Source organism: Thermobia domestica, chromosome 18, assembly GCF_964235325.1.
Source record: "Thermobia domestica chromosome 18, izTheDome1.hap1.1, whole genome shotgun sequence".
Classification (NCBI taxonomy): domain Eukaryota; kingdom Metazoa; phylum Arthropoda; class Insecta; order Zygentoma; family Lepismatidae; genus Thermobia; species Thermobia domestica.
In genome coordinates this window covers 31,810,693-31,825,289 of record NC_137471.1, presented here as the reverse complement: position 1 = coordinate 31,825,289, position 14,597 = coordinate 31,810,693, and the positions used below count along the sequence as shown (strand labels likewise).

The 14,597-nt window shown below is 37.2% G+C and overlaps 1 protein-coding gene across 9 annotated transcripts in view; it reads right to left on the bottom strand.

Annotated features, from left to right (window-relative positions):
• The window catches only part of LOC145675458 (uncharacterized), an 861,715-nt gene that overhangs the window by 133,686 nt on the left and 713,432 nt on the right, over positions 1 to 14,597 (bottom strand). For all 9 annotated transcript variants that reach the window (XR_014129123.1, XM_081745883.1, XM_081745887.1 and 6 more), the window contains exon 6: positions 4,540 to 4,612. Coding sequence is in view for 8 of the 9 variants with exons in the window: in XM_081745883.1 (XP_081602009.1) it covers positions 4,540 to 4,612 (73 nt within the window). In the remaining variant the exon portion in view is untranslated. The remainder of the gene's footprint in view (positions 1 to 4,539; positions 4,613 to 14,597) is intronic.

Here is a 14,597-nt window from a genome sequence, read left to right as displayed (position 1 = left end):
AATTATAAATTGATTGTGTCACTGTTTGGATTATGTTTGTTACTGTTATAACTATTTAAATCACTGTTAAGAGTATCTGTGTCACTGTTAGGAGTAATTGAATCACTGCGAGCAATATGTGTCACTCTTAGGAGTATTTGAATCACTGTTAGGAGTATGTGTCACTGTTAGGAGTATGTGTCACTGTTAGGAGTATTGAATCACTGTTAGGAGTATTTGAATCACTGTTAGGAATATATATCACTGTTAGGAATATGTGTCACTGTTAGGAGTATTTGAATCACTGTTAGGAGTATGTATCACTGTTAGAAATATGTATCACTGTTAGGAATATGTGTCACTGTTAGGAGTATTTGAATCACTGTTAGGAGTATTGAAACCACTATTAAGAGTATATGTCATTATTAGGAGTATGTGTGTCACTATTAGCACTATGAATGTCACTGTTTGAGGTATGTATTGTCTGAAGCTTCTGGATGAATTTCTTCCTTTCGAAATAATTTCTTTCTTCCCTCATTCTAATGAGCTTTTTGGATAGAAACTGTATTTCTAGGAACTTGGTATCACCAGATATGTTAGTTTTGGTTTCATTGTGTTTTTCCTTTACATAAAATGAATTCTCATCTCCGATATACAGTATTCATTACATTTTCCATTTACAATCTTAAGCATACAGAATAATCCAATAGTTTATCTTAATGGTGGTTGATGGCACTTTTGTGATGAAAAATTAGACATTTAAGGCAAAAGTGTGGTTTGACACAATATGGCACCACCACAATGGATTTTGTGCGCTCGTGGTATATTTTTTTTATAGCACAAGCGCACACAGTCGCATATTTGTGCACTTCCAAAGGCTCAAAGAAAGTAATCCCAATAAACTGTAAACATTCATTAAGAAACAATTTATAATTGCCTGTTCAAATCCTGTTTAAATATTGTAAGAGACATGTTTGTAATAAACATTGATAAAATTTGAATGTGAACTTTGTTTTATAAGAACTTTCGTACTTAAAGGGTGCTTCAATCTTGATAAAATTCTATCTACGCCACTGCATAATAATATCTTACTTCGAAAATTATGTTTGTATTTTGTATTAATGTAAATTTTGCCAGTGGCTACTGACATGTTTGAGTGAAAATATACTAACTTCAAACAATTGATTTTAATTATATTTTTCAAGTCCACACCGTATTATTCTTGTAAATATATATTTGCTGGAAAATAATCCATTCGGCGTAGTAATTAATTTTCTGTTTTTTTGATATTTTTTTCTAAACTGTGATTCTACTTTGTTTTGAAAACAATAACACATTGAACACCAGGCGTGCATGATGGAGAGGTAAATATCTTCAAACTTCAGATATTGTCTTTGACATGTTTTAATGCAGTAAAGAATGGTGTGACATTATATTGCTGAAGCAAAAGTTTTAAAATTGATTTTCGAAATTAATTATTGCTATGTTCAATGTGTGAGCTACCAAGAAAGCTGCTAGCAGGCTATATGAAGTAAATATGTATATAATAATATCTTTCATTTCTAAACACAAAGTTTTAATTATACTTTAATTCATTAATTATATGGTCACGTTCATATTCGCTATATTCTCAAGCTTCCGTTATTGCCGTTAAACGTAGTACGAAGCAATTAAAAGTCTTTCATGTGTTAGTGAATGACTTAGGCTCAAACCCTAACCATAGATGTGCTCACGGGAGGACTCGACAGAGAGAGAGAGGGAGAGAGAGAGAGAGAGAGAGAGAGAGAGAGAGAGAGGGAGAGAAAGGAAAATGCCGCACTAAGGATTGGACCTACTACAGAAAAGGAAATATATATGTTATGTTCGTTGATCTACAAAAGGCTTTTGACCGGGTTTGGACCTACTACAGAAAAGGAAATATATGTTATGTTCATTGACCTATAAAAGACTTTTGACAGGGTGAGCTGAGTTGAGTTTGAGTTTAAAGTTTCTTTCAGTAGCGAAGCTATATGAGACGGGATCTACTGATTAACGTGGAATCCGAACCACATGAGCTCCCACCGGGAATCGAACCCGGGTCTCCCACACCAATTTTGACCGGGTGAACTCGACGTTGTTGATGCGAGTTCTAAAAAAATGAAATCTTTAAGCTTAACGTTCCATAATTATGCCTGTTAGGCTAAGGGAGACGATGATTAAAGCAAGTGAATGATGATGGAAGAATTGATGGAATGAGAAAGTCGGAGGAAACGGGGATACGGCGGGAAAAGCCCACAGGCATGATGTTGTCCACCACAAACTTGCTTGGCCGGGTATGGAACCAGGTACACCACGCACCAGAGGTAAGCGCTCCATTACTGAGCCCCGTGTCCCCCGAGAGTTCTAGAGAAGATTAGGTTGGAATGAAAATATTGAAGGCTCATAACAAAGTTATATACCGAGCGGAGTATCTCAAGTCGTAGAGCATTGGATTCGCATTCGGGAGGTCATGGGTTCGATTCCCGCTGCCGACCATCCTGACTGTTTTCTTTTCAGGGTTTTCCTCAGTCCTACCAGGCAAATGCCGGGATGGTACTTACTAAACAGGCCCTGGCCGATTTCTTCCCAAATCCTTTCCATTGTTATTGTTATTGTTAGATATCCAGTATAAAATGGCCTCTGAGGTGTATCTGATGATTGTTAAATAAATAAATAAAAATATGAACCAACAAGTAACTGTTAGAATAGTGGAAGAAATGACAGTGAAGAGTACAATTGGAAGGGAAGTTCGATAAGGATCTTCCTTCTCATCATTCTTTAATAGATATCTAAAATATATAAATATTGAAGTGAATACTGAACACAGTATTTCGATAGGAGGTAAAATGATTAGATATATACAATATGCAGATGATAACGCTTGATGTGGGATCTGTAAAGAAAATGATAAGATGTTGAAGAGGTGTGAAGAACAGGGAATGAAAACAAACACTACAAAGACGAAAACGAAGCGGTCGATATCAAAAAATTAAAGTAGTAGTAGAAGGAAGTATTTAGAACAGGTGAGTAGTTTTCGACATCTGGGTAGTAGACTATTATTAATGAGGACATGAGATGCGAACGTGAAAGAAAGCAAAAAAAAAAAAAAAAAAAAAAAAAAAAAAAAAAAAAAAAAAGATAGGGATGGTGAAAGGAACATTTAGGCGGAAGAGAAGTCTGTTTTGTGGGTCATTGAACAAAATAAAAAATAAAGAAAAAATTCATATATATTTTTTTTGTATGGACATTATGCAAAAACGATGGAAATAGACTATTGGCTTACGAAATGTGAGTGTGGAGAAAAATGGAGAGAATTAGCTGAGTCGAAGCGAAAATGAGCAAAAAAGTGTTAAAAGTAGTAGAAGAGAAAAGAACAACTTTAAATGTAATTAAAAAGAGGAAGCGAAATTGCTTGGGACAGCCTGAGAAGGAACTTTATACAGTGGGTATATACTAGAAGGTACCGCGGCAGGAAAAAGAGGAAGGGAAGAAATAGACTGCAATTGATGAACGATATTATAAGAGAGGATTCCAACTTGAAGCTTAAGACTGTGGTGCATGAAAGTCACTCAGTTTGCGGTAAACGACCCATCAATACTTAAATTCGAACTGGCCGATAGGTGACGTAGAATCGCGTCTTTACCATCTAAGAAACATAGCAGTGAAACACATCGGACTACGCTATTGATATTCGTATTTTACTGCCCCCACTGTCTTTTTATCAACCTCAGGATACCTACCTAGAATTGGAATAGGCAATAGGCCTAGGAAGCCTCTAGTAAAATACGTTTCTTAGTACATGAAAATCAGTAATTGTAAAAGGAATTATTATACAGGTAAAACATGCTTCTTCTAGATGGCGTGGATCTAGTCTCTGACTAATTTAAATTCCAAGTAATGGGATAGTTCTAAAAGAAATCACATACTTTATTTAATAAAAATTGGAGAAGTTTGCAAAATTTATCACAGATTGGTTTAAAGGCACAAGTTTCGACGATAGATGTCACTACATTCTTCGTATCTCATGTATTTTTTACCTTTCACGAAAATTTACAATTTCTCTTACAAATTTCAAACTACAGACTTCAAATTTTTGGAGAAGGAACTTCATAACCAATCGAAGGAAATAATCCGTGCAGATTATTTATTTACAATTTCCTTCATTGTTGAAACAGTACATTGTTAAAAATTTGGATATTCAATTTCAACAATGAAAAAATTTCAAATGAAAAATCGGCACGCATTGTTGCCTCCGATAGGTTACGAAGTTCCTTCTCCACAAATTTGAAGTCTGTAGTTTGATATTTGTAAGAGAAATAGTGAATTTTCGTGAAAGGTAAAAAATACATGAAAGAGACAAAGACTGTAGTGACATCTATCGGCAAAACTTGTCAGTTTAAACCAACCTTAACCCTTATTGACCAACTTCAGCCGCAAGCAATGGGGAATAATAAGTTGTGAATCGCTTTGTTTTTATGAAACGGGAAATTGTTTATATTTTTAATTAAAACATGAAAAATGAAAGTAGAAATGTATTATTACCTTCGGTGATGAGAGTAGAGACCTGTGACATGACCTTGACCGTCACAACCTGGAGTAGGACATTTACTACCCTCTGGAAAGAAAAGAAAAAAGAAGTTTCATTAATCTTCTTAAAATATATAAAAAAAATAGACAAATAACCAAGGATGTTACAAAATAGAGGATTTGCGCATAACTATACGTCCCCGTAACTTGCTGAAGCCGAAAAACAAGCGAGCATCGCTAAAGTTGATTGGCTTCTCTTTTTGCCGCCATTAATGTTGGTCCAAAACATTCGTTTCTCACTATGTGAAAATGTAGTGTTTATCGCATTTATTTTTATTTAAAACTTGGTTATAACGTTGAAAATGGTTACATGTGCATCTTACTGGATCGTGTTCATTACCTTCAATAAGGGATCGCGTTCCTATTCATGTTGAGAATCGCGTTTACGCGGGCTCAGACTCACATCCTCCAATAAGGTTCGGAGTCAATAGCCTTCTTGGAACTCGCGCTCACTAATTTAGTTGCTGCACGCGTTTACTTGAGCTTGGACTCACTACATTCAGAGAGGATCGGTTTCACTAATCTCAACTGGAGACGGGCTCACTACCACCGACAACCTTGTGCTTAAGTGGGGTTTACAGTCATTTGTGCTCGTGTTTCTTACTTTCAATGGGGCAAAAGCTTGGCATCATATTTTTCAATGAGGCTCACACTCTCTAGCCTATTTGGAGCTCGCGCTCACTAATCTTTTTCGGACACGCACTTATTTCGGCTCAGGGTCCTATACACACTAGCATTGAAGTTTACTGGCTTCAGTGGGGCTTGTACTCATTTGTTTTCGGGCTCACATTCTTCAGTGAGGCTTGCGATTACTCAGGATCGGATTCACATCCTACAATAAGGCGCTCACCAGGCTCTCACTAGACTGCAGGCTCACATTCTCGTGCTCACTAGGCTACTTAGAGCTCGCTCTCTCTAATCTCTTTCGGGCACGCGCTTAATTGGGCTCGGACTCACCTGTGTGTAGTAAATTCCCTCTAAGTGGACTCGGGTTCAATATAATCAATGGGATGGGACTTGAGCTCCTGACGTCATTAGGGCTTGCTCTCATTTGGGCTTGGGTTCATTACCTTCAGTGGGGCCCGCACTCACTGTTCTCATTGAAGCTCGCATTTAATGAAGGTCAGGCTCACATGCTTTATTGAGATTTTCAGTCATTAGCCTTCAGGCGTTCGTGCTCACTAATTTTGTTTGGGTACATGCTCATTCCGACTCGGACTTACTACCAGTCAGTGAGGCTCGCCTTTACTAATCTCAATTGCACTTTAGCTCGAGTTCACTACCCATAGTGGGGCTTGTACTCACTTGGGTTCATGCTCAATTTTGTTCGGACCTCCGGTCGTTACTTTCAATGGAGCTCGGATTCATTACTTTCAGTAGGGCTCGGAATCACTCGGGATCGTGTTCATTGATATCATTTGTTCTCGCGGTCACTCAGGCTCGGGTTCTACAGCCTCAGATGGTCCTATGCTTTGGCTCACTTCCTCCAACGGGACTCGCGCTCATGATCCTCAGCTTTGCTCCCATTTGAGCTCACCCGTAATAATTACGTTCAAGCTTGGAATCATTACCTTTAATGGAGCTCGATTCATTACTTTCTGTGAGACTCACGCTCACTCAGGCTCGGGTTCATTAACCTTAATTAGTTTCGTGATCTGGCTCACTTCCGATTGTTTGCTTAATTTTCAAGAAGCGTGTAAGATATTGCAGTAGCATGTAAGATATTGCAGTTCCTAACTTTAACTTACGTGACATTGATTATAAGTTGAGCCAACAAAGATGGCGTGGTGAAGCTGTGATATTTTGGTTTCATGAATTTGCAGTATGGAAACATCCTCTATTTTACAACATCCTTGCGTATAACAATAAATATCAATAAAGACATAATTGTAATATCTAATAGACAACTTACTTCATAAATAAGAAACTATCATCATATATAATAACCAACGGATGTTCGGAAAGTGAGGGTACTTACAGGCAGTGATGTACTGTAGATTATAATTTTACATTTATTTGTGTTCCTAATGCACTCTACACGTAATCTACAGGCGCGCACTCTGAAATTTATGTTGGAGGGTGTCCGAAGTTTGGGAGGTCCACCAATAGTAGTCACTACGCCTATGTAGTATTGAAGTATTAAAATTCTACACTCGATAAAACGGCAAGTAATTTTAAAGTACTGCCATCTATATTCTCAGAAAAAATAATAAAACTAAATCGTTTTCATAAGAAAGGAAAGCGTACAGATGTAGTATAAGATAAAATTTTTAAGGTACATCATTCATTTCTCTTTTAAAGCAACCACATTTTTCTTAATAAAGTGTAGAAATGTCTGTCGAGCTACGAAGTTTGGGGGGGCCGGACCCGGTGGACACTCTCGCCTACGGCATACTTTTCCCCTGGTAATCTACGACATACTTTTCCTCTAGTAAACTATGTGGAGAACATATATCATAATTAGTCTTATTTTCTGTGCAGAAAGAAACCTGTAAATCGAGAATATGTGTGCGTCTGTTTGAAACTTTCAACGCTTTTTTCTATTTTCTAGAAAATTACTCATGAGGTTCATACTGACATACATAATTCTGTTCAGCTCAATGATATCGATCAACTCATCTTTCGGAATTTGTTTTTTGTTAAACAAATTATAGAATTTAATCAGTGTATTTGAATCGCGATCTTCTTTCAGGTATTTTCCCTTCTGTCATAGGTAATAACGTGATTCCTCCATCTCTGGTAATGTGTCCAACTATCCATCTCTTCTTTTCGAAATACGAGGTGTGTTCAAAAGAAAAACGAATATTTGGTGTTCTTGCTTCATTGTTCATTCCACAAAAGAGCCGAAATTCCTAAGTTTTTTTAAAATTATTGATTCGTTCAAATTTAGTGTCTCTTTTCTCAGGATTAAGGCTAATATAAGACATGTCTCTTCTTAAAATAGAACACAACATTGTAGCTGATTGGGTGTGATAGAGTTTAGTTACCCTGTCAGCACAGAGGCTATATGAGACGTGGATATACAACTTGAAATGGGATCCAATTCAAATGAGCTCGTACAAGAAAACAAACCCGTACAAGGACTCCTGCGCGAAGACGCGTGTGCTAAGTACATGGGCACGAGGAAACTTGACTTTTCTTTAAGCTAAAAATCCCTTTGGGTCTGAACACACGTGTGTTCTTATTTGAGAGCTTTATTTAACTATTCCTCGTGTAAATCGGAAGTCACAAATGTTAAGAGTGAACAACAGAAAAAAGAGAAGCAAAAATAAGACAGAGAGAGAGAGAGAGAGAGAGAGAGAGAGAGAGAGAGAGAGAGAGAGAGAGAGAAATTAGAAGAGATAACACGACGCATAGAAAATTTCTCTTGGACTAGCAGACTCACCACAAAATCACACCATGAGATTATTAAGGCCTGCTGGTGACGGTCGTGACTGAAAATTTCTTTTCTTTTTTTTTTTCCTCGCGACGATGGGAAGGGGACGAGAAGAAGGTCTCTTTTCACACAAAATATTAAAAAAAAAAATCCAACTCACCCAACTCTAATGTCGTCGAACCAAAGTCCGATGAAAAGGAGGATCCTTGCGCTGATACAAGGGTTCTAGTAGGGAAGCAAGGAGAAGAGAGGGCAAAGCCGGATGCTACCAAAAGTCTTAACAGAAGCTAGAGCGTCAGATCGTGCCGTGAGTAGCTAACAGAAACCGAGGGAGTTGAAAAGCGCGCGCGGGGGAGGGAGAGGAATAGAAAAAAACTGAAGTAAGGGGTTAGAAAAAAAAACAAAGAGAATTTTGCAGTTAGGAGGCTCTGAGAGAAAGAGGAAACGTTAGCGGTAAGACGAAGAAGAAGAAGAAGAAGTTACAGTCCACCACATACACAGACTACAGCAGGTAGAACAAAACCCCTAGGTCCGCGGGCAAGTATGCAACTCACGTTCTGGCAACTATTGAATAGTTAATTTCTATTCAAATGCGGGAACAGCAAGGCGCAGTGAGTGAGTGAGTGAGGTATTCCTTTTCCGCTCCCTTCTTAACCAGTATGGAAAATAACATAGGGTGTTCCCTGGAGTGAATTACTCATTATCTACCCCCGACGACGGGCTTGCTTACTCGTTTCAATCCTTCTGCTTATGGTATAGACTCTCTTTCGTACGTTCGTCGTCAACTATATACACCAGCCACAATGCATTGCTTATATGCCAGGATATAAGCTCACTGAAAACCACGTGCTAAAGGTTATAATGAAGTTTCTTCAACGTAACACACCAGCCACCTTCACAAGTGTGTTAATAACGTCGGCACAGCACGGGGTTGGAGAGAAAATAAGGGTTGAGGGAGGGGAATGAAATAAAAAAGTTCCTTTCGTGTCCTGGCCTGGATTATCGTTTTCTCTTCTTTTTTGGTAAAATAAAAATAACCACTTTAATTTCGTAAATTTAATACAAGAACTATCTGTCACTGCTAGAAGTGTATGTACCTCTATTAGAAGTATGTATCACTATTAGAAGTATTAGTCACTATTAGGAGTATGTGTCACTATTAGAAGTATATTTCACTGGTGGAAATATGTCTGTCACTGTTAGAAGTATGTGTGTTACTATTAGAAGTACATGTCACTGTCAGAAGTATCTGTCACTGTTCGGAGTATACGTGTCACTATTAGAAGTATCTATCACTGTTAGGGTTATGTGTTACTGTTAGAAATATGTATCATATTTAGAGTCAGGGTATATGTCACTGTTGGAAGTATGTGTCACTGTTGGGAATTGTGTCACTGTCAGAAGTATGAGTCACTGTTAGAAGTATGTGTCACTGTTGGCAATATATGTGTCACTGTCAGAAGTATGTGTCACTGTAAGAAGTATGTATCACATTTAGAGGTATGTGTGTCACTGTTAGAAGTATGTATTACTACTAGGAGTATTGTGTTACTTCTAGGAGTATGGAAAGAGCTCTATTGGTACCGGAAGTGGTTAAAATTAACGATTTCCGGTTTCAACATTTGAAGAAAAATGGTAATAAATAGCGATAAATTGTTTTATGCTATCTATTCACGGTGTGAAGAGAATATACGCAATATTCTGCCAGTGGTTGAAATTTATTTACTGATAAATACTGGTTTATCAGTAAATAACCTTCGGTTTAAATACTGATTTCCGTAAAGCGAAATTGGTCTGATATATCGAGATGCAGTTTAGTTTTACAATCGATTCAGCCTTCCAAGAGTAGATACTACCTCCTTCCTTAACCATCTATTCAAACCGGAAGTGGCTCAAATTGATGATTTCCGGATTCAACCTTAAACACCATACAATAAAAACAGTAAATCATAGCGAGCAGTGTTTCTTCCAGACATGTTTATTCGGGGCCACTGCCCTACAGGAACTCTAAGAGTGACCCCCGGAGGAGACCAAAATAATACGTCAATAATATAATAACGAATCATAATAAAACCGTGTGAAAATAATATGTGCCCCCCCGAATATTAAATGTGCCCTCCCGCAACATTTTTTTTTTTCCTGAAACACTTGATAGCGAGTCATGGATTTTTGATATGGATTCTGCGTCCGAGAAACAGATTCTATCTTTAGTCTTATTAATCTATTGCAACCAGTAGTTATAGATGTACTCAAGGGCGTCCATGTTATGGTTTCCAAGGCGGGTGGGGGTGGGGGGCAAGTATAAGCGATATTTCAAATATAGTTTCAAATTTTGCTGTAAATAATGTAAATATTCTATTGGGTTTTCGATATTCCCAAGTGTACAATTTCCTAAAGGGGGGCGAGCTATCCTTGCCCTCCTGATAGGCGCCCTTGGATGTACTACTTTAATTTTTTTTAATATTATTTTTGCGAAGAAACACAGACAACAAAAACATATATTGGGATACTTATCAAAAGTTTTGAAACACTTCTGCTTTTTATTTTTTTTTATTTATTTATTTTTTTTAGAGTAAGAAAGATGATATGACGAATAACAGATACTGAAAATCTATCTGATTCATTTTGGAGTAGTTTCTTAGTCTGTTTCTAGAAAATTAATGGTTTGAAAGAAAAGAAAAAAAATAGAACGTAGAGAAAAGATATATAAAAAAAAAGATGAAGTTTTTGCTACCCACTTCTCGAAGACGAAAGATCGTTGGTTTGTAACTAAGTTTTGGTCTAAGTGGGACAAAGTTAGCGAAGTAAACAAAACTTCACGGAGACTTGTTTGGGGGGGGGGGAAACAAAGACCTGAGTGCAACGAAGACATTGGGGGAGAGGAAACAAGACGGGGAGAGGAAAGGGCAGGTCGTCAAGGTACAGTCACACACTCACACAACTCTAAGACAAAGACCATTTCTTTGAAGGAATCTTTATAATTTTTTTCCAAGTTTTTCTTGAGAAAGTAGCTAACTTGCATATTTACACTTAAGCATATTTATTCTTATGCCAAGCTAACGTGCTAATTTTATCCTCGCTGAAAGAAAAAAAAAGAAGAAGTAAACTGTTAAAGACAGTAAAAAGGATCACCCTTAGAAGTTTTAATTTCGTCCGGTAGATGTCAGTCGCTGAAGGATGATTGCTGCCACCTGACGACGTGATGTGAAACTTCAAGCAATCTAGAATTATATATCGATGTTTCAATAGTAGGAAATGGAAAACTATAGTTACAGTTAAAATCATCGATCAAATATGTGTCACTGTTAGAAGTATGTGTCACTAGAAGTATGTGTTTTATTATTAGAAGTATGTGTCACTGTTGGGAAATATGTGTTAGTTTTAGAGGTATGTGTCATTGTGAGGAGTATGTATGTTATTTTTAGAAGTACGTGTATTACTATTAGAAGTATGTGCCACTCTTGGGAATATATCTGTCACTGTCAAAATTATCTGTCACTGTTAGGAGTATGTGTTACAGGTGAGAGTATGTGTGTCACTGTCAGAATTATCTGTCACAGTTAGAAGTTACTGTGAGAAGTATGTGTCATTAGTGAGATTATATGTATCACTGTCAGAAGTATCTGTCACTGTTAGAATTATGTGTCACTGTTAGAAGTATGTGTTACTGTTAGGAATATGTGTGTCACTGTTAGAAGTATGTATCCCTGCTAGGAATATGTGTGGCACTTCTAGGAGTATGTAAAGAGTAGGTTTTATCTCCTCCCGTAACCTTTTATTGAAACCGTCCCTAGTAAGAGAAACAACTTGCAAACCGCTTGCTGTAAGCTTGCATTGGAAGTCGGCAAGCTTGCATCTGGCTTTGATTGGAAAGCGTGCAAGCATGCTGCAATCTGGATTGCAGTAAAGAAGTTACATGGGAGCAACTTTGCATTCAGTGTTCCATTCAAGCTTGACGCAAACGTTTTGCACTGGAGGCAAATACATTGCCAGTGAACGGCCAGTGATGCTATGACGCTCTAAAGTATCGTTTGCAAGTACAACAAAAGACAGATTATATGAAAGCACGCGTTGAAAAGGCAAGTGTAGAAAGTCAAAAGCCAAGCACGCGCCAACTGACCGAATGCTTTCTTGCTAGTTGGGATACTGCAGGGAAATGTTCAAGAAATTTAGAAACCATATATAAACCAGAAGACTAGAACTGCGGGACGAAGGGCGCCAGGGCTAGGGGGAGCCAATCAGGAAAATAATTCAAACGAGAAAACTGTATTAGCATAAACCAGCGTTTCCCAACCTTTTTCTACTTGCTACAGGTGTAACTTGAATTCTCGCGGCACACCCATATTTTATATATATATATATATATATATATATATATATATATATATATATATATATATTTGTAATATAAAATACCGTGGTATTTTTATGTGATTACTGATCTCCTTCTTACAGAGAAGAAAGCTCGATCACTGATTTTCCCCCGTGGTAAATCATTATGCTTATTTTTCATTCTAATTTTAAAATAGAAAACAATTGCAATGAAATATAGGACTCGGGTTTTTAAAAATCCACATACAAAATCTCTTTCGAAAACTGTATCTAACCTTTAACTGAAAGGGAAGATCACTAAATAACGAACAAATAAACAAATCTCCTATACTTTTAAAACACAAATGTAGGTAATTTGTTTGCATGTTTGCTTTGTTGAATTTATTGAATGATATGTTAAAATTTCAAGTTACGAAATAGACTGCAACAATAAAGAAGCAATAATGGTCATGACAATGATAAATACTTTTTTCAGCATTAAAAAATGTAAAGAAAATAACACATTATGAAACTTAAAATTGTAGATTTATAGTAGAGGTTCATAGTAATGTGAAATACAAATATACATTTTCCCCTATGTCTTGCAAATTGGTTCCTACAGACAGTAGCGTACGCAGGAATTTATTTCGGGGGGGGGGTACAAACTAAATATGAGGGTATTTTATATTAAAATTCCTAAAATTGCCCCTAAAATTAGGCTAAATTTACACAAAAGTCGAAATTTCGGGGGGGGGGGGGGTCCGAACTCCCAGAGCCCACCCCTTGCGTACGTCCCTGCCTACAGAATTAATAATTTGTTTCGATTTCCTCGCATCACACCAGCGGCCCATTCGCGGCACACCGGTTGGGAAACGCTGGCATAAACGATAAAGTACCAGTCTTTTGTTTTAACACAGAGAGGTCATTTGAGGTGATGACAAGGGAGAGTTTGAATGAAATGGAAAATGAAATCTTTCAGTTTAACGTCCCACGATTATGCCCGTTAGACTAAAAGAGACGGATGATTAAGGCAAGTGAACAGTGATGAAAGAATTGGTGGAACAAGATTGTAGGATTAAACAGGAGTACTTTGAAGAAACCCACGGACATGAAACTCTGTACCACAAACTTACTTGACCGGGGATCCAACCCGGGACCCCAAGCACCAGAGATAAGGGCTCTACCACTGAGCTACCGTGCTCTCAGGGAAGAGTTTGAGAAATACATGTGTTTTTAATAAATTCTATACTAATTGTATGCTAATATATTAATGCAAATGTGAAACTCTTAAGTCAGTGGACAAACCTCCCTGCCCCTTCCCACGGTAAAATCTGAAATAACATTACTGCTCAAACACGTTAATTTCTACTAAAGTGTGGAAAGGTAATCTACTTCAATTTCATGTTTCGCAGCATGGAATAAGGATAAACAATATTTATATGTTGTTATTATATTTCTTTAAATGTTATCACGCTAGTGGTTATTTGCTTTGCCAACCCGTTCAATCTCATTAAGCATTTCCACATGTTGTTATTATATCTCTTTAAATGTTATCACGCTAGTGGTTATTTGCTTTGCCAACCCGTTCAATCTCATTAAGCATTTCCACATGTTGTTATTATATCTCTTTAAATGTTATCACGCTAGTGGTTATTTGCTTTGCCAACCCGTTCAATCTCATTAAGCATTTCCACATGTTGTTATTATATCTCTTTAAATGTTATCACGCTAGTGGTTATTTGCTTTGCCAACCCGTTCAATCTCATTAAGCATTTTCACATGTTGTTATTGTATCTCTTTAAATGTTATCACGCTAGTGGTTATTTGCTTTGCCAACCCCGTTCAATCTCATTAAGAATTTCCACATGTTGTTATTATATCTCTTTAAATGTTATCACGCTAGTGGTTATTTGCTTTGCCAACCCGTTCAATCTCATTAAGCATTTCCACATGTTGTTATTATATCTCTTTAAATGTTATCACGCTAGTGGTTATTTGCTTTGCCAACCCGTTCAATCTCATTAAGCATTTCCACAATTTAAATAGCTGCTTGTCTGTTAGATATATTGACTCTACAAACGCTAAAAACAGGAAACGACTCAATGTTAAACACTAGAGTACTGCCTAGTAATTTAGAAACGTTAGGGAAAGACTCACTGTTAAATAATAGAGTACCTTCTAGTAATCTGGAAATACTAGGAAACGGGCCAATGTGGAACACCTGAGTACCCGCTAGTAATTTAGAAACACTAGGAAACAGCTCCATGTGTAACATATGAGTACCCGTTGGTAGTCTAGAAACACTAGGAAAGCTCAATGTGAAATA